This window comes from Octodon degus, unplaced genomic scaffold (assembly GCF_000260255.1).
Source record: "Octodon degus isolate 3935 unplaced genomic scaffold, OctDeg1.0 scaffold00050, whole genome shotgun sequence".
Taxonomy (NCBI): Eukaryota; Metazoa; Chordata; class Mammalia; order Rodentia; family Octodontidae; genus Octodon; species Octodon degus.
Window position 1 is genome coordinate 13,015,411 of NW_004524626.1, and position 21,545 is coordinate 13,036,955.

Here is a 21,545-nt window from a genome sequence, read left to right on the forward strand (position 1 = left end):
AAAAAAGAGATCCTAGAGGATTTCACAAAATGGAAAGATATCCCATGCTCCTGGATAGGAAGAACCAACATTGTGAAGATGGCCATACTCCCAAAGGGCCCGGTTTTGATCCCCAGTACCCCATGCCAAGTAGCTCTGGAATCCAGGGCATTCTGGGCCATGAACTGAAACCAGGCGTGGGGTACATGCCTGTCATCCTAGCACTGGGTAGGCTGAGCTAGGTGGATCAGTATGGGTCCAAGCTGCATAGTGAGACCCTGTACCAAATAAATAAATAAATAAATAGATAGACAAATAAATAAATAAATAAATAAAATATTAAAGGTCATCTTTACAATTCCAACAGCTTTTTTTTTCTTGCTGACTTAAGCACTCAGAGCAATTCTAAAGGAAATATAAGAAATGCTTTTCTCTTTCCTGAAACCAAAAGAAGGAAAATAAAGTTTTAAAAATTCACATATTTTTCGCTGTACTTTGCCAGTATAGTGAAAAAAAAAAGAAGCTTTAGATTTTGCAGGAGCAGATGGCCCATGTATTTAGAAATGCTGTAGCTCTAATAATTAAAATAGTCACAATCATATCTTAGGTTTTTCTGTCCCCACATATAGGAGTTCAATTTGAAATAAGATGTACTGTTGCTATGCTACTGCAAACATTTTTGTTCCATAAACATGTGACATTTATGTTAACGTACACATCAATAGATTCAAGAAAATTCTTCCATCAACAACCTCTGACACTGCAAGTCCTAGAAATAATCCACTACTATTATGGATGACTGGACTATATTGGATTAGTTTGGTGAATTCCAGCCCATACAATATTGAAATGGCAATTGCATATGCCTCTGTGACAAAACTAAGCAGAAAAAGTGGATACAAATGAAGGACATTTTTGTATCTTTATATACAAGATAGGATCGATACACAGCTAGTTTCTCTTAATTCATTGAGAAGATAGATTTGTACTAAGAGTATTTGGGCAGGATATCATGTCTGCCTCTTCTACTATGAATAACCACTACTAAGACAACAATTTCAATCTATTAATTATTGAAACTATCCTACTAATCATTTTGCAAACTGTCTCATTGCTATTTGTTTTTCAATAAAATTTAAAAAAAGAAAATATGTTTGAAATTCTTTAAATGGTGAGTGATAAATAAAAGTAATAGATGGTGATAAAAAGCATACTAAAATTGATTGTCAAGTATACATTCTCATCAATAAATATTTAATAATGTTTAATCATTATCTTTGAAAAGAAATCATATCATGTAAAGTTGGAAAGTTCACCTCTTACCATGGTTGGAAACTTCCTCAATTTCTAATATATTTCTTATCTCATGTCCCGGTAATAAGAAAGTTAATAAATAGATGTTTGCGTGATTTTAGACTTCAGTACCCAAATACACAGATGCATGATTTCTGACTAACGCAAGTGAATTCTGAGAATGAAATTACTGGGGCCTAAAGCTATATTTGAAAATACTTTTATTTTCATTATCAGACAGCCATCTAGAATCATAAAAATGGACACTTTTGCTGTCATTCAGGGGAATATTTTTTCCTTAATCTGTATCTCAATCGAGTGCCCGAACTTGATGCTTGCAATTGATATGATGTTGCTATATTTGCATTATTTTTGATAATTGGAGTGATTATATTTCATGTATTCCTTAAAAATATTTTATTTGATGGCTTATTCTTCATAATTTGTGTTCCTTAGTATAAGCTTTCCATTACTTCTAATAATATTTTGCATATTTAGTAAAGATTAAGTTGGTTGACTGTATGCTATATTTTTAATAAGATTCACTAGCGCATGTGAATAATTTCCATAAACTGTATCCTTTTTAAGCTGGAATAAACACAAAACTTTATTTTTAATTTTATTTTGAAGAGTAGCAGAAAATTTACTCATCTTTTGCATCTCTGTTCTCTTTACTAGGCATCCCAATATATAACTGTATAAATAAGTATATATTAATTCAAAAATTATTTAGTACCTCTTCCGTTTATTTAGCAGTGAATACGGTTATATTTTTCAAAATTCTTCTCCATAAAAATAAAATCATTTAATTTTATTTTTATGGAGATACACATGATGATCACATTTATTTGCAATTTGCAGTATGAAATCTGTGATATAAGCAGCATAGATGTACATCCATATGTAAATTAATAATAAACTCCACATAGTTTATTTCTCTTTTATTCCCATTTTGTTGCATTACTATTTCTCTATTTTCCATATAATTTTACTGTTTATTTTTTCCAAACTCTGTCTTTATGATTCCTCTGAATCACTTCTAAAAGTGATTCATTCTTTTATTTTATTTTTATGTACTTTTTCAGAGTCTCAATGCACAGCTCAGACCCATAGTGCTCCTTCTGTTGTCACCCTCCCCAGTGCTGGGATTGCAGGAATGTGCTACTACTCCCAGACTTAATCGTGGGCTTAGTACACTCCAGGAGCAGGGCCCGTGTAGCATGTTGGACTGTGATGGAATATGGACCCTGAGTCTTCCATAGCAGTTGCTTAGTCTGCTGAGCTATCTAACTGGCCCTTAAAAGTATTAATTTTTATAGTCTATGGTTTTGTCATAAGATAAACTCTTTCTATTTTTAATTATAATCATGGCAATTACAACAGAACTTTGAGGGTGTTCAGTGTGACATATTTTCGTTAATGCTTTTATGTCCTCACTAGAACATTATGCTTTTGTTACATATTCTATGTTACCTTTTTAAAATTAATTTTATTGTTATATTATAGATACACATGATGATCACATACATCATAGCAATTTGTACCTGTCCACGATATTTTAAAAAAAATTGTTATTCATTTTAATGAGAAAAAAAGATAAAATGTCAATGAAACAGTTTCAAAACAGCTTAGTAGGATGTTTAGAATAATTAATACGTTGCATATTGTTGTCTTTGTAGGAGTTATTCCGAGAAAAAGATGCAGACATGAAATCTTGTCCAAACATTAGTACAAACCGTTCTTCTCATTGTACTAAGACAGAGTAGCTGTATATCCTTCCTAACTATGTTGCATATACATACATATTTTTTTCACTACAAAACAGTCCTTTATTTATATCCCCCTTTTGGTTTTCTTTTGTCAGAGATGAGTGTTCCATTGCTGTTAGAGAAGTTATATTTGGAGAAGTCTTTAAAGTACGTTTTGTTTTTTTCTTTTTACCATTTCCCTGCCTTCCCTTCCACTCTGTCCCCCTCAGTTGCAAAAGATTTTTCTCCATTTTTCTTATATTCTCTTTCTTCCCTTTTCCTTCCCTTTGTCTCACCCTTGCTCCTCCTTTGTTCCTCTTTCAATCTTAGCATTTTTTCCTATTTCATAAGAGCATCATACAGTTTATTAATTGCTATTATGCTATATACATGTTCACCAAAATCTTTAAGTTAGCAATCTTACATTGGCGATTTGACAATTCTCGCATATTCACACTTTAGTTTGGGTCTCACACCTTTTGGTCATGGTATTGATTTTTCTAATTTTTTATATATACTTTTAGAGTGAACAATACTCTCTCCTATTTAATGTCAGTGTTTGTTTTTCCAGACAATTGCTTTTTCCTTGATATTCTTTTGAATATTTATTTTATAGTTTCAAAACTCTATAGAATGATACTAAGTGAATCTGATGATGACAGAAATGTTGCTTTTATCCTTCTTTTATTCAAAATGCTCTTTGTATGCAGATGCTTAAGAATATTAAAAAAACATACTAACAACAACAAAAAAAGTAATCAATATGCAAATGCTGAAGGTTCAATATTTTTCTGCCAGCTCAGGAGAAACTTGTGTGTGTTGTGTATTTAATCCAAAGGTCTGTACAACCAAGGTTCCCAAAACTGCCACAACCACAACCACAACCACTGCCAACAAAACGGTAAAACCCTCTGGACACAGAGGTAAGGGAAGCTATCCTGGTAGATGGTGTTCTGGGTACAATAACACATATTGCTGCTAGCATAAGTTAGTGCTATACAAGACTGCACTGGAGAACAGGACTGGAACCTTGTGTTTCGGATTGTCGTGGACCCATCAAGGAAACTCTTCATTGGTTTCTTATCCTCTAACCAGAAAAAATGAGTATAATAACATACACTTGAATATATCACAAATGAAGCTCCATCCCACAATATGTAAAGAGATCACACCTCATCAATTGGAAGGCTTCCACTAGTTTTCTTATCACAGTATGTGTATGAATGTGAGGCAATTTTTCCTGTACAATGCTCCCCAGGAAGGAGAGTGAACTTGTGCACACTCCCCCCAACCACTTCTCCTTATGACTTGTTGATACTTTAAGTGAGACCAAAGTTCATGAATTCAAAGGATTTACATTTTGTTTTGTTTTATCTTGTTTCTTCTTTAGTTATCAAATACTAATTTTGTACTTTTCTGGGATGTAGTGCTACGTGTACATTATCCAGTGATCAAGTCAGACAGGGTAAAATATCTTATATCTCTTGTCTTGTTTCATATGGATATAAAAAGTAAAAAAACCCTACATTTTGTTTCAGTTTCATTCAAATAATAATATTGATGTTAATATTTCATATTAGTTGCCTGGTAGTATCAAACCCCGTCATCCTGTCTGTACTCGAATAAGCATAATGTTTTTCTTCTTGCAGAAATTTGAGGATTTTTAAAAGTATGAATATTTTTAGTGCAGTATTTGGAATACTTTCCTCTCTTGGTCTCTTGGTCTCAGTCTTTCTGTTTGTCTGTCTCTGGCTATTTCTCTGTTTGTCTGTCTTGGTCTGTCTGTCAGTGTGTGTGTGTGTGTGTGTGTGTGTGTGTGTGTGTCTGTCTGTCTGTCTGTATGTATGTGTGTGTGTGTGCTAGCTCGTTCTCTCTGTCTGTGTCTCTCTCTGTCTTTTGTCAGATACAGGGAATGGAAGACAGGACTTTACTTTTTGCAGGCAGGTGATGCACCACTGAGCTACGTCACCTGCAGTTGGAACAATTCTTTGTTCAAAAACTTTTTGACTAGTTACAGCTACCTCATGTGAATTCTACATAAAACATATATTGTATTTCATGTATCCACTTTCCATTAAGGAATTAGAGGAGTGCATATTTTTTCAGGAGCGGGCATTGAAAATCAGGCGTTTGTGCTGAGCTAGATCATTATCCTGATTTAATTGTTTAAATTTTGAGACAGAGACATGCTGAGTATTAAGCTGTCCAAGCTGATTTGAATTTGCAATTGGTCTCCTTCACCACCTGATCCTGAGCTAGGATTAGAGGTATGTACCACCACGACCAAATTCTATTATGTTATTTTAGAAGTGACCTGGAAATTCACTTAGACTTAGCTTTTTTTTTTTTTTTTTTTTTTTTGGTGACACCAGGGATCAAACTTGGGAACTTGGTTGTGCCAGGCAGGCGCTTATACTGCTGAGCTATCTTCCAAGCACTTAGGCTAAGATCACATTGGACATTCTCTTTCTACTTTGTTGAGCACAGTAGCTATGTTTGTATAATTAAAGTTTCAATTTTTTAACTTCAGTCACTTAGTAATTTTCTAAATTATATATTCAAAATCAAAATCCAAAAGGAGTCTGGCTGCCTTGCCCCGGCGGGACCGGTCCTGTCCAAGCCCAGGAGCAGCGTGGTTGAGACCTTCTTCCATCCCCTTTGGAACTCCTTCATCACTTCAAAGTCCTCTCTTCTTCCTACACCCACTGAGTGAGAACTTCTGCACCATTCTCGGGACCCCCAATTCCAGCCCAAGCCCAGGCCCAGTGAATGTGTTGGAGAACTTCCAGCTACAGTTCACAAGCATGACGGTCAGGTCCAAGCCCAGGAGCAGCTTGGGTGAGACCCTCTTTGACCCCATTGCAATACCACTCCCATCACTCCGCAGTACCCCCCCCCCTTCTGCCTTGTGAGTGAGAACTTCTGCAATGTTTTTGGAATCCACAGATCGAGCCCTATCCCAGGTCAAGTAAGTTTGTGGGAGAGCTTCCTCTCCCCTTTATTCCACCTTGACCACTTCAGACTCAGCTTAGGCCTGGTATACTGGTCTGGGGTGAAACTCTGCAGCTGTAGTCCCTGCAGAGAGAGTAGGTGACAGAACCACCCAGCTAGTCCAGGAGGAGAACATATTGTCAGAGGGGCACAACAGGTTCACTCCCAAGGGCAGCAGCAGGAAGGAGATGAGTGCAGCAGCCAGACCCAAGGCAGGCACATCAGGATAAATCCAAACTTTGTAGATCTGTACCTGAATTAGGTGATAAGGTTATAACTGCACCAAAGCTAAACAACAAACTTCAGAAGATAGTGCTACACAAAATTACAAAGAGAAGGAGACAAATGCAATCTCATTCCCCAAGCCCACACATAACTAGTGCAGAGGGCACTAACAGAACAAATTGGGAACCACACAGCTGAAATAAATGAATCGACAACTTTTGAAATAAAGAAATGACTGCTGAAAGGTATAGAAGAAAACAGATTGGAAATGAAAAAAGAAATCCCTGAGTTAATAGCAACTCTAGTAAAGAATCAAATGCGGAAACATATGGAGGAAACCCAATGCCCACCCAGAACAACTGCAGAGGACACTAGCTCAGCTCAAATGTATGAATTCATAGCATCGAAAGTAAATAAGCAACAGCAGACAGTTATTGAGCAAATGAGACCAAAATTCTTTTCTTAAATAAAAAAAGAATTCACTGAACTCATAGCATCTCAAGTAAAGAATCAAATACAGAAACATAGGGCTGAAATCCAATCTGAAAAATACTCTGTAGTTAAAGCAGTAGTAACTGCTTCTAAAGAAGATATCCATAAAAAATAGAGGAGATTAGAAAAATGATGGATTTCTTTCTTCCTTTTTAAAAAAAATTATTTATTTATTTATTTATGCGTGTGTGTGTGCGTGCGTGTCCAGCTCAGCCCACCAGGGGGCGGGGCTGGCTGGCATGTGGTGCTGGGGGATTGAACCACGGTCCCTGTGCTTTGCCAAGCTTGTTCTAAGTAGGTGCTTTAGACCAATGAGCCATCTCACCAGCCCAAAATGACGGATTTCTTGAATGAGCAATACAGGAAGGAATTGGATCACATGAAGAAGAGTTAAAGATGTATAGCAGAATTTAAAGTTTCAATCACAAGCTTGCAAGCCTGTTTGAGTGAAAGTGAAGTCAGAGTTTCAGATCTTGAAGGTGCTGGTCCAGCTAGTGAAAAGATAAGAAAGGATCTCTTAAAAACAACTTGGATGCAGGAAAAAATAATTTATCACTTGCAAGACAATGCATAGATGAACAATGTGAGACTAATTGGTATCAATGAGAAAGTAGGTGTCAATACAAATGACATTAAAAAAATGGGCAGAAGTAATAGCAGAAAACTTCCCAAATATGAGAAAACAATCTGACATTCAGATAACTGAAGCATGCAGAACACCAAGTAACCTCAACCCAATTAAAAACTCATCAAGACATATAATAGTCAAGGACCCACAAATCTAGCAAAACAATAATATACTGAAAACCGCTAGAGAAAAGAAGAAGATCACATTCAAAGGAAAACCTCTCAGAATTTCAGTCGTCTTCTCTTCACAAACCATGAAGGTAAGAACATGGAGCTGAGTACTTTAAGTGTTCTACGAAAAAATTCAAGTCCAGACCACTATACCCTGCAAAACTCTCTTTCAATTTTGATGGAGAAGTGAAATACTTCCATTACCAAGAACAACTAAAGAATTTCATGATGACAAAGCCAACCCTACACAGGCTACTGAAAGATGTTCCAGAAGGGACCAAAATGATCAGAACTCCACAAATGAGGTGAGAGACAAGCAAATAAAGAGGACAACAGTTGAGTACAAGACAAAAAGGAGTAAACATCAACAGGAAAATAACATATCAATCGTAAGTCAATACCTGTCAAATATAACAATCAATGTAAATGGACTCCATTCACCAATTAAGAGAAGTAGACTGCCAATTGGATTAGGAAACATAAACCAACAATATGCTATATACAAGAAACACATTTAACTAATAAAGGCCTTCATAGGCTGAGTATCAAAGGATGGGAAACAATACTACATGCCCCAGCACCTCAGAAAAATGCAGGGGTAGTAATCCTATTGTCAGACAGTCTCAATTTCAAACCAACAATGATCAAGCGACATAAAGAAGGCCACTATATAGTGGTTAGGGAAAAAGTTCAAGAGGAAGAGGTAACACTCATATATATGTATGCTGAATACTCATTTTTCTCAGCTGCACATAGGTCATTTTGTAAAATAGACCACATACTGGTCCCTAGGTCATGCTTAAGTATATGCAAGAAAACAAAAATTTTCCCATGCATATTATCTGATGACAGTTCAACGAACCTGGTAATAAATGACAAAAGAAACCAGAAAAACTCTAAATACATGGAAATTAAACAGCACTCTAATCAGAAATCAATGAGTCACAGATGATATTAAAGAAGAAATTAATCAATATCTACAAATCAATGAAAATTTAAGCAAAACTTACGGAATTTGTGGGATACGATGAAAGCAGTTCTCAGAGGGAAGTTAATATCTGTGGCCTGGGGCTGGTGAGATGGCTCAGTGGTCTAAAGCACCTATGTAGAACAAGCTTAGCAAAGCTCAGGGACCGCGGTTCAATCCCCCAGCACCACATGCCAGCCAGCCCCGCCCCCTGGTGGGCTGAGCTGGCCACACACACACACACACATGCACAAATAAATAAACCTTAAAAAAATATCTGTGGCCTCACATATTAGGAAAGAGAACGAGAACAAATAAACATCCTAATGCTGCACCTCCAACAACTACAAAAGGAAGTACAAAACTAACCCAGACCCAAAGTCAGGAAGAAATCATAAAGATTAGAGCAGAAATTAATTCATTTGTGATGAGGAAAACAGCTCAAAGTATTAACTAATGAAAAGCTGATTCTTTGAAAGATTAAATAAAATTGATAAGCCCCTAGCTAACCGCATCAAAAAGAGGAAAGAAAAAAATTCAAATACAAGTAATAAGGAATGAAAGGTGTATAATGAACACAGACCCAGTAAAAATTCAGATTATTAATAGCTACTTTGAGAGTCTTTACTCTCACAGAATAGAAGACATAGAAGAAATGGACAGATTCCTAGAAATGTACAAATTGCAAAAACTGAAAGGACAAGATATAACCACGTTCAATAGCACAATAACAGCCAATGAAGTATGAGGTGTAATAAGAAACCTACCGACAAAGAAAATTCCTGCTCCTGATAGAGTCACAGTTGAATTCTACAAGAAATTTACAGAAGATGTCATCCCTGTACTCCTCAAACTCTTCAATGAAATGGAAAAGGTATTATTCCTCTGAAAGTCATTCCTGGAGGCAAGTATTGTACTCATAACAAAACAATGGAAAGATACAACTAAGAAAGAGAACAGCAGGCCAATCTCCCTCATCAACATAGATGCAAAAATTCTTAAAAAAATTCTAGCAAATATAATACAGCAAATCATCAAGAAGATCATACACCATTACCAGGTGGGATTCATCATAGGAATGTAACAATGGTTCAATATTCGAAAATCTATAAATGTAATACACTATATCATTAGAGCAAAAATTGAAATCCACATGATCATCTCAATTGATACAGAAGAGGCTTTTGAAAAAGTCCAATACTGATTCATATTCGAAGTTCTACAGAAAATTGGAATAGATGGGTTCTACTCAATCTGGTAAAAGCCATTTATGAAAACCCAACACCTACCATATTTTTAAATGGGGAAAAACTGAAATCTTTACTCTTTGATCTAGTACAAGACAAGAATGTCCTCTATCACCCCTCCTATTCAATATAGTTTTGGAATCATTGGCTAAAGCTATTAGCCAAGAGAAAGAAATAAAAAGAATGAGAATAGGTAAAGAAGAAGTTAAATTATCTTTATTTGCAGATGACATGATACTTTAGTTGGAATACCAAAAAAACTCCACCAAGAAGCTACGAGAAGTAATGCAGAAATTCAGTAGCATAGCAGGATAAAGTCAATACCCAAAAGTCAATAGCATTCCTCTACACAGACAACAAACACACTCAGAGGGAAATTATAGAAATCATACCTTTTACCATAGCACCGAGAGGAATGAAATACCTTGGAATTAATCTAACTAAAGAAGTCAAAGACCTTTCAAAGAGAATTACAGTACTGTCAAAAAAGTGATTGTATAGTATTTCATAAAATGGAAATATATTCCATGCTCCTGAATGGGAAGAACCATCATCGTGAAGATGGCCATACTCCTCAAATTTCTATACAGATTTAATCCAGTCCCTATCAAACTAACACTAACATACCTCAGAGAGGTAGAGAAATCATTCCCAAATTTTATTTGGAACCAGAAAAAACCTAGAATAGTAAAGGCAATCCTCGCTGACAAAGACAACGCAGTAGGCATTACAATTCAAGACTTGAAATTATAGTACAACACTACTGTGATAAAATTAGCATCATACTGGCAAAGAAATAGACCTGAGGGTCAAAGGAATAGATTAGAAGACACTGAAGCCACCTCGTCTTTGACAAAGGTGCCAAACATACTCATTGGAAGAAAGATAGCTACTTTGACAAATGGTGCTGGAAAAACTTGCTCTCAAAAACCCGAAGGCTAAAACGTGAGCCATGTCTATCATCATGTACTAAGCTAAAGTCAAAATGGATTAGAGATCTAAACATTAAAACAGAAACACTAATTCTCCGGGAAGAGAAGGAGGAGTAGAAGGAACTCTTATAAACATAGGGGTAGGTAAAGATTTCATGAACAAAAATCAAATCACAAGGGAAGCACTTCAAAGAATTAACAAGTGGGACCTCTTCTTATTGAGAAGTTTTTCCATGTCAAAGAACTTACCAACAATGTGAAAAGACAACCCACAAATTTGGAAAAATTCTTGACAAGTTCTCAGACAAAGGTTTGCTTTCTAGAATTTATAAACAACTAAAGAACACTACAGCCCCAAAATTTAAAGACCCAGTCCGAAATGGGCATCTGAGATGAAAACACACTTCTCAGAGGATGAAATTAAGCAAGCAAATAAATAGATGAACAAGTGCTCCACATTACTCGCCATCAGGGAAATGTGAATCAAAACAACTTTGAAATATCTCTCCTCAGAAAGAATGGCTATCATAAAGAAATCAACCCAACAACAAATGTTGGAGAGGCTATGGGGAGAAAGGAACCCTTCTCGACTGCTAGTGGGAATGTAGACATGCCACCATTATGGAAGTCAGTGTGGAAAGCCCTTTGAAATCTAGGACTGGAAATCCCATTTAAACTAGCTATTGCTCTACTGGGAATGTTTCCAGAGTATCTGAAAGCATCATGTCATAGGGATATATGTATGCCTATGTTTATAGCAGCACAATTTGTGATAGCCAAATCTTGGAAACAACCAAGATGCCCATCACCTGAGGAGTAGATGGAAAAGATGTGGTATTTTTATACAGTGGAGTATTATTCAGCTATAAAGAATGATAAACTTGAAACTTTATATTGAAGTGGATGTCAGTGGAAGACATACTCATAAGTGAAATAAACCATACACATATGTGTAAATATCATATAGTTTTCCTAGTATAAGAATTCAAAAGATGAAATACAAATAGAAAGTTATAATACAGCTTAATGAAAAGCAAGTTCTTGAGGACTAGGCAATGAAAAGTGAGCAAGGAGAAGAGTTAGGAAACATGACATGTTAGCCATAAAGTTACACGTAGAAAATGGGTAAAGCAATGATCCTGAGAATAATCAGAAGATTTTCAAATCTAGTAGTTAATTGGAAAGATTCTCACCCTGACTAACTATATGTACTGACACCTATGAACTAAGCAACTGCACTGAAGATGGCAATTTGTATCAGTAGGTTCATGCTTGGAGTGCCTGTCATTTTCATCTTTTGAATACATGCTCATTGTCATGACATCTCAGTTGCTGCCATGCTATCTCTTGTGTTGATGATTGTTTAAAAAGGAAGCGGATAGTGAAAGAAGGCAGGAGACAGGAAAAGTAGTGTTGTGGGACTGTTTGGCAACAATATTGTATATGGTTAGATTTCTGTAATTATGTGTAAACATACATAATTCTTTATTCTTATTTTTTAAATATATTTTAATATTTTTGTAACAGTGTGTAGGGAATTAAATTTTAACTTGTTAATACTTGATGAAAAATACCTGTTCCATGATATAACTAAGATATTTGATACTCAGACAAACATAAGGTTTAATCTCAACACTCTCGGTTTATGGCAGTAACAATGAGCTTGTCTTCTGAAGGGTTAACAACCCAAGTTTGCATACCAAATATTAGAGAAAAAGGAGGCCCACACGTAAAGCCAAGATATTGGTCTTAGCCTTCGAAATTTAGTTTAGACTCAGGACACATGAGAACTTGTACTGTAGCATCATGTTACTCAGTTGTGTCCCAAATTTTCAGATCAAGGACGTTATGAGGCCAAAGAGAAAAGTAATTGATGATGTAGAGTGTGCCTAAGGTGAGTCCCATGGAGTGAAAACATTCTTTCACAGAGAGCACATTGGACAAGCAATGGCTATGACTCTTCCCCATCGCTGGCACTGTCAAAGGATGTACAATCTGAGGTACATAATCTCAGGATAAATCCTGAGGGGATTTGACTAACCTTATGAGATCCAAGAGCTACAATTCATGTTACATTGGTCTTGCTTTATCTTGTTCTTAAAGATCCAGCAGAAAAGTATAAAAACTATGTACAAGAAATAAAACTATGTTGTTATGTTGAGCTGTAGGGGACTGAGGTTAACACCTTGTGACATTGCCAGTCAAGTGGAAGACCCAATACTATTATGGACTACTGGACTCTTGAAAGAAACAGAATAAGGGGATATAGATGAATGTTCTTTTTGTGTCAGTGTTTTCAAAATGGTTAGGATAGATACATAGCTATACTCTCTTAATTCAAGGAATAGAGGGATTTGTTCTAATAATGTTTGTAGAGAGGATATCATTTGTGCATCTTGTACTACAAACAACCAGTATAAAGGAAGTATGCAATGTGTTAATTATTGGAAGTGTGCTACCAGTTTGATTTGAAACTGTCGTATTGCTATTTATTTCTCAATAAAATTATGAAGAAACTCAATCAAAAAGAATTTTTTCATGTTTAATTTTAAGTGCACATGCTTGCTATATTTATTGTTTACACATACATTCATACACATACATAACACTTCTCTAGTATATTTCTTCTCCATCCCACTTTCTTTTTATTTTTTCCATCATCGTATTTTTTATCTACTAAGTACATATGAAATTAAATATCCTATGTACTGATTAATAAGCAGACATTGTTCTTTGTTTGTAATATTGCTTGTGCAACTGTGGTTTTGCTCAGTTAATTTTGCCCATACCTGTGTCTTTAAGCATTTTACCTATTCTGTGTTGCAGGAGATTGTTCTTCTAGTGTTGAGTTCTTTGATCCGTTTTCATTATAGTTTAAAACATGTTGAGAAATAGTGATATAGTTTCATGTATAGCATCTATATAGTCCATTTTCTCAGCATCCCTTATTAGAATAACTATCTTTCATGCAGTAAAGAGATTTAGTCCCTGTTTGAGATAACTTGCCTGAGTGTGACTGGAGTTGTTTCTGGATCTTCCTTTTCATTATTCTGCAAGTCTGTTTTTGCCAATTTTGAGTTGTTTTTATCACTAGTCTTGTAGTAAAATTTAAGTCCAGAATTATTACGCCTTCTGCCTTGATCTTGCTTAGAATTGCAGATGCATAACTGATGAGGAAGCATCCTAGGTGACTCAATTTCAACCTTTTGCTGCTGGTACCATATGTTCCCACAGATGTGTTTCTTGATGTGTCAGAGATGTTTCATATAACATTATTTTCTTTTTTAAAAATTATTTTATTGAGGGATAAATAGCAATGAGACAGTTTCAAATTAAATTAATATATTGCATATGGTTGTCTTGGTCTTAGTGGTTATTCATTGTACAAGATGCAGACATAATATTCTGTCCACAAACAGTATTAGAATAAATCTCTGTATTCATTGAATCAAGAAAATGCAGATGCATATCTAACATAACTAGTTTGAAAGGCGACTATGCTCACTATTATACCACCAATGCCTCCAAACCTAACTATTTTGAATACACAGATACAAAATGGTCATTCATTTATATTGCGTGTTGTTTAACTATAAGATCAAGGGTTTATGGAGGCCAGTTATTCCTAAGACAGAATTAATTTCCAGGTTGTTTAATATTAGTTAAGATATTGGGTAAATCTGCCTGCTGCACAAAAATAGAAAACCAACATTGTGTTTAATATAATGGTTAATTATTTCATTGTGTTTTAAGAAAGGGTCTACAGGGTGTTCAGGGTCTCACTACTAGATTGGACTAGTAGTGCTCCTCCTGTTTACAGCCTCACAAGAGCTGGGATTACAGGTGTCTGTCACATGTCCAGTCTCAATTGCTGTCTCAGAGTGCCCCCTTGGGGGGAGGCTAGCCGGGCAGGCCTGTGGATTGAACCCCTGACCCTTGCTTTCAGGAGTATTAATCTGATGAGGAATTGGGCCTGACTTTGTGTTTAATATAATAATTATCAATATTTAATAGTCTTGACACAAAGAATGAAAAGAATTAGCTTTCTATTTATCAGTGACCATCTGGCCAATAAGTACTAACATAATAGGACAGTGAAGCAACTGTCCCAAAATCTTCTGAGGCACTGGTCTTAGTCATGAAAAGACTACCGTCAAACTCTCATCTAACCCTAAATTCTCATTTAATGTAGGAGTCCCTTTCTTGATTTAGTCTCAAACAAAGAAGTTAATATTAGGCATCCCAAAGATATATTATTGGAATCCCACCAAGTTAATCCCTATGTACCACTCCCAGTGCAACCCATGGCAATAGTGAAGACAGTAAAACATATTTATAATATTGACGAGCCAACGGGCCCTAAGTCCCATAACGAAGATGTCTTTCCAGGGACAAAGAGACTGACCCTGGGCCTCACCTGGTTTTTTTCAGTGGAGGAATAGCTAGAGGAGGAATGACTGAGAATTGTAGGAAGTAGGTGACTGCTGTGAGTTGAGTTAGGTGTGTGACCTACATGTACCTCTGCAGTATGCAGAGAGGATATGCAGAGAAAGTAATCTGTTTTATGCTATTGAGATGGTATCTGATATTTTGGGGGCTCTGGTGCTTCAGCTTTGATATTCTATTTCCTGGCTCAAGGAGTCATAGCCTCTGGCTTGAAGCTCAATTCCAGCTGGCAGCACAGAGCATTGGCTCTTCATCTTGTCTCAACCTGGCTCACATTAAAGAGCATCAGGTATAGGTTACTAGGGAAATACACATGGCACCTTCAAAGACTATCACCAGCACCTCAGCTAGATCAATATACATTGCTTATGGCCAATTGAAAGGATAAACAAGTCTTAGCCAGCTCTGTCCATATCAACACAAGGAAATAAGATGAGGCTCAGTCAAAACAGAGACAGTTGCTCTTCTTTCAAAGAGAGCTGCTCAAGTGGTCCTCCACAATTTAACCCAGAACAAAACACTAGCAATGTCCCATTTATACCTGAGTTCCTATAACATGAATATGAGAGAGGAACACAGGCTAGTGTACTGCTTTGTAATGTAACTATAAGTTTTTATCATAAAGACCTCTGTAATCTCTATGCAGGCATATGCCCAACAGCTACCAGAATGTTCTAGCCTTCCTATTTGCCATAGAAGAGATCAACAAGAATCCTCATCTTTTACCCAACATATCTCTGGGATATGAGTTCCACAATTTCATTTATAGTCACTGGAGGATGCTGGAGAACTCTCTGGTTTTGCTCACAGGACAGAATGAGATTCCTAATTACTCCTGTGGGAAAAGGAAAAAATCTACAGCAGTGCTAACAGGAGCATCGTGGGCAACATCTATTCAAATTGGAACCCTGCTGGAGCTCTTCAAGTTTCCACAGGTGAGGACTAGTGAGATGAGGAACCATCAAACCATGTCTATGTTTATGATATTATGAGACACCTGAACAGGGCAGAAGTAGGATCCTAGCTAAAGCTTATCCTTACAAGTGTTTGATTTGAAGACTTGAGAATGCAGAGTGTTGGTGGTTTTCTCTCAATTTCCTTGTGTACAGCAAAAAACAAGGAGAGAAGAAAAGAAAAACATTTCCTAAGAAAATATGTATGATCATCTGTTGTCAGAATCAACTTACAAAATGAGATAGGATGAATAACATCTCCTCCTACCCTTTCTTTCTTTAACTCATTATTCTCCAGGCATGGGGTGTTGTTTATATCACAATCTTCTTTTTATGCATTTCAATTTTCTTTCCTTTTAGGTTACATTTTGTTCTTTCGATCCTATGCTAAGAGACAATGGACAATTTCCTTCTGTCTATCAGGTAGCCCCGAAGGAAACATCGTTGGCCCTTGCTATGGTCTCCTTGATGCTTCATTTCAGATGGACTTGGGTAGGCCTGGTCATTATGGAAGGTCAGAAAGGTCATCAGTTTCTCCTAGATGTGACAGGGGAGATGGACAGGAACAAAGTCTGTGTAGCATTTGTAAAAATGGTCTCAAGTGCCCTTGTATCCTATATAGCACTTACAAAAGAACACATTATCCTGACGAAGGAAATATCACAAGTAAAAGTGGTAGTCATTTATTATGACACTGATTTTCTAAATGATGTCAATTACAAACTAGAGAATTACTTAGTAATGAACAAAGTCTGGGTCACAAACTCACAATGGCATGCTGACATGACTGGGAAAAATTTCATATTTAATTCGTTCCATGGGGCTTTCATTTTGTCAAACCACCATGAAAAAATTTCTGGTTTCCAAACTTTTGTCCAAGAAGCGAACCCTTCTAAATACCCAAAAGACTTGTATCTCACCATGTTTTGGTTCCAGAATTTCCATTGCTCATTCTCTGATTCTGATTGCTCATTGAATAACTGTACACCTAATGCGTCTATGACATGGCTGCCTGTGAATCGTTTTGACACGGCCATGACCGATTGGAGTCACAATACACACAACGCTGTGTATGCTGTGGCCCATGCACTCCACGAGATGCTTCTCCAACAAGCACAAAGACCATCCTTGGGAAACCAAGAAGGGATGATGTTTTCACCGTGGCAGGTAAATCATCTTTTTGACAATGTCATTAAATGTACCCTTTAAATTATTACATCTGTGTTTCATCAGAGAGGTTAGAACATTTTATGCCAAAGTATATGTTCTCTACACTAGCACTCTAGGAAGGATAGAAATGGTCACTTAGCAAGGAAGTCTTTTTTTTTTTTTCAAAACTGGATATTGGACTTAAGCCCTTGCACTTTCCAAGGAAGTGCTTATTCCACTCAGCCATCTCCCTGGCCGCAAGAAAGTCTTAATATAAAAAAAAATCAATATGAGACAAGATCATTGCTTTTGTCTAAAGGATGGCAGAGTCCACCTAGAAATTATATTTATTATAAAATCTAAATAATTTCTATGAACTTCTAAAAGGACAACAAAAGATTTTGTGATTCTTGAATTGGAATTGATTTAAAATCTATACAATACAAATTATCATAAATGACTCACTTTAGGCTGCCATCTCTTTTACTAGTTACAACTTCATTTGGCAAGTACACACTGTGGGGATCATTGAGAGACAAAATTACTAAAATATCCAGTACTAATGCTTTTTAACATTCATGAAAACTTTATGTAAATACGTTTGAATTTTTTTTCTGAGAACCAGTCCTATCTCTGTGGTGAGTGTGTGGGAGAGCTTCCAGTTATCCTGTACCAGTGGTACTTACTGGACCCAGCCCAGGTACAGCATGGGTGACACCCCCATTCAACCCCTTGGAACACCCCACACCCCTCCCCAGGACCTCCCTCACCCCGCCAGCCCAGTAGGGATTTCTGCCACATTCCCAGAACCCCCAGATCCAGTCCTAGCCCAGACCCTGTGAGTGTGCGGAAGAGCTTATGGCTACCCTGTGCTGGCTGAGCCTACTGTTCCCAGACCAGGCGCAGTGTGGATGAGACCCTCTTTCACCCTCTTGGGATGCCCCACACCAGTCCACAGGACCTCCCCAACCCTACCTGCCCAGTATTAATTACTGCCTCATTATGGGAATCTCCAGATCCAGTACTAGCCTAGGCCAGGTGAGTGTGAGGGAGAGCCTCTGGCTACCCTGCACCAGAGGGACTGACTGGTTGCAGCCCAGGAGCAGTGTGGCTGAGACCCAGTTTCACCCACTTGGGACGCCCCCCAACACTCCATAGTACACCTCAACCTGCTTATCGAGGAGGGATTTCTGTCGCTTTCAGGGAACCCCCAGATCCAGTGCTAGCCCATGCACAGTGAGTGTGTGGGAGAGCTGCCTCTCCCCCCTACTACTCCTTGTCCCCTGCAGACTCAGCTCAGGCGTATCATAGATGCCTGGGGTGAAAACCTGCAGGTGCAATCCCTGCAGAGAGTGTAGGGGACAGAAACACCAACTTAGTTCAGGAGCAGAACATCTCGCCAGAGGGGCACAACAGGTTCACCTGCAAGGGCAGCAGCAGGAAGGAGATGAGTACAGCAGCCAGACCCAAGCCAGGCACAACTGGATAAATCCAAACTTCGTAGATCTGAACCTGAGCTTCAGTAGGTGCTAAAGTTTTAACTGCAACAAAGATATACAACAAAGAACAGAAGACAGTGCTACACAAAATGACAATGAGAAGGAGAAAAATGCAATCTCAGAACCCATGCCCAAGCATAACAAGTGCAGAGGACACTAACACAGAACGAACGGGGAATCACACAGCTGAAATCAGTGAATCAATGGCTTCTGAAATAAAGAAACAGCTGTAGAAAGTTATACAGGAATTCAGATTGGAAATGAAAAATAAAAACCTGAATTAATAACATCCGCAGAGAAGAATCAAATACAGAAAAATATGTAGGAAACCCAATGCCCACAACAAACAAGTGCAGAAGACACTAGTTCAGCTCAAATGTATGAATTACTAGCATTGATAATAAACAATCAACAGCAGAAAGTTAAAGAGGAATTCAGAGTGGAAGTCTTTCTACTAGCTCAGCTCAAATGTACGAATTAATAGCATTGATAGTAAATAAGCAAGAGCAGAAAGTTACAGAGGAACTCAGAGCAGAACTTTCTGAAATAAGGAGTTCTCTGACTCATAGAATCTGAAGTCAAGAATCAACTACAGAAACATAGGGAGGAAAACTAATCTGAAAAAAAAACACTGCAGTAAAACAATTTATAACTGCTTCTTTTTTTTATCTTATCCGTGTGTGTGTGTGTGTGTGTGTGTGTGTGTGTGTGTGTGTGTGTGTGGCCAGCTCAGCCCACCAGGGGGCGGCCCTGGCTGGCATGTGGTGCTGGGGGATTGAACCGCGGTCCCTTTGCTTTGGCTAAACTTGTTCTAAGTAGGTGCTCCAGACCACTGAGCCATCTCGCCAGCTCCTATAACTGCTCCTAAAGAAGACATTGATAAAAATTAGAGGAACTTAGAAAAATGATGGATTTATTAAATGAGTAGTACAGGTAAGAAATAGATCTCATGAAGCAGAGTCAAAAAGATATAGAGGAATTTAAAATCTCAATCACAAGCTTGCAAAACCATTTAAGTGAAAGTGAAGACAGAGTCTCTAATCTTGAAGATGCTGGTGCAGCTAGTGAAAAGGTATGAAAGGTTCTCTTAAAAACAACTAGGATGCAGGAAAAAATAATCCATCACCTGCAGAATGATGCAAAGATGAACAATGAGATTAATAGGCATCAGTGAGAAAGAAGGAGTCAATACAAGTGACATTAAAAATTATGGGTAGAAGTAATAGCAGAATACTTCCAACATATGAGGAAACAATCTGACATTCAGGTAACTGAAGCCTACAGAATGCCAAGTAACCTCAACCCAATGAAAAACACACTGAGACATATAATAGTCATCATCCCAGAAATTCAACACAAGAATAATATACTGAAAGGCTCTAGAGAAAAGAAGCAGATCACATTCAAAGGAAAACCCATCAGAATTATGGCCAACTTCACTTTGCAAACCATGAAGGCAAGAAGAGCATGGAGTAGAGGACTCCAAGTAATCTATAAAAACAAATTCCAGCCCAGACTACTATACCCTGAAAAACTCTCTTTTAAATTTGATGGAGAAGTGAAATACTTCCATGACAAAGAACAACTAAAGAATTTCATGATGACAAAGCCAATGCTACACAGGCTACTGAAAGATGTTCTAGAGAGGGACTAAAAGGATCAGAACTACATGAATGAGATCAGAAGCAACCAACGTAAAAATCAAGCAATTAAACACAGGAGAAAAAGGTAAATGAGAACAGGTAAATAACATGTCAATCGTAAGTCAATGCATCTCAATTCTAACCATCAATATAAATGGATTCAATTCACCAATTAGGAGAAATAGAGTGTCACAGTGGATTAGGAAACAAAAACCAAGAATATACTATATACAAGAAATGCATTTAACTCATAAAGGTATTCATAGGCTGAGTATCAAAGGATGGGAAACAATACTACATGCCCCAGCACCTCAGAAAAAAGCAAGGGTAGTAATCCCATTCTCAGACAGTCTCAACTTCAAACCAACAATGATCAAGCGAAATAAAGAAGGCCACTATATACTGGTTAGGGGGAAAATTCAAGAAGAAGAGGTAACATTCATATATATGTATGAACCAAACACAGGAGCACCCAACGATATATAGCAAATGTCAATGGACATGAAAAATCTATTATTAGATACCACAATCTTAATCTGAGACCTTAACATCACCTATCTCCAAAAGATAGGTCAACTATACAAAACTTTAGCAAAGAAATAACAGAACTGAACCAGAGTTTGAAACAAATGGACTTGGTGGACATATACAGAGTGTCCTACCCAAACATAGAGGAATATATATATTTCCTCAGCTGCACATGGGCCATTTTCTAAAATAGACCACATACAGGTCCATAGGTCATGCTTAAGTATATGCAAGGAAACAGAAATTATCCCATGCACATTATCTGACCACAGTGCAATGAAACTGGAAATAAATTACAAAAGAAACCAGAAAAACCTCAATATATGGAAATTAAATGACACTCCACACAGCAACAAATGGGTCACAGATGAAATTGAACAAGAAATTCAACAATATCTAGAACTCAATGAAAATTAAATACAACTTATCAGAATTTATGGGACACGATGAATGCAGTTCTCAGGGAAATTCGTAGCTGTGAACTCACATATTAGGAAAACAGAATCGGGGGCTGGAGAGATGGCTCAGTGGTCTAAAGCACCTACTTAAAAAACAAGCTCAGCAAAGCATCAGGGACCGCGGTTCAATCCCCCAGCACCACATGCCAGCCAGCCCCGCCCCCTGGTGGGCTGAGCTGGCCACACACACACACACC

At 37.3% G+C, this 21,545-nt stretch overlaps 2 protein-coding genes across 2 annotated transcripts in view; one reads left to right on the forward strand and one right to left on the reverse strand.

Moving 5' to 3' along the window:
• The window catches only part of LOC101563650 (zinc finger protein 699), a 959,136-nt gene that overhangs the window by 170,144 nt on the left and 767,447 nt on the right, over positions 1-21,545 (reverse strand). The window lies entirely within an intron of this gene.
• The window catches only part of LOC101565225 (vomeronasal type-2 receptor 116-like), a 25,560-nt gene continuing 9,839 nt past the window's right edge, over positions 5,825-21,545 (forward strand). Inside the window, exons 1-3 of the mRNA XM_023716930.1 lie at positions 5,825-5,928; positions 15,765-16,053; positions 16,432-17,238. Coding sequence (XP_023572698.1) covers positions 5,825-5,928; positions 15,765-16,053; positions 16,432-17,238 — 1,200 coding nt within the window. The remainder of the gene's footprint in view (positions 5,929-15,764; positions 16,054-16,431; positions 17,239-21,545) is intronic.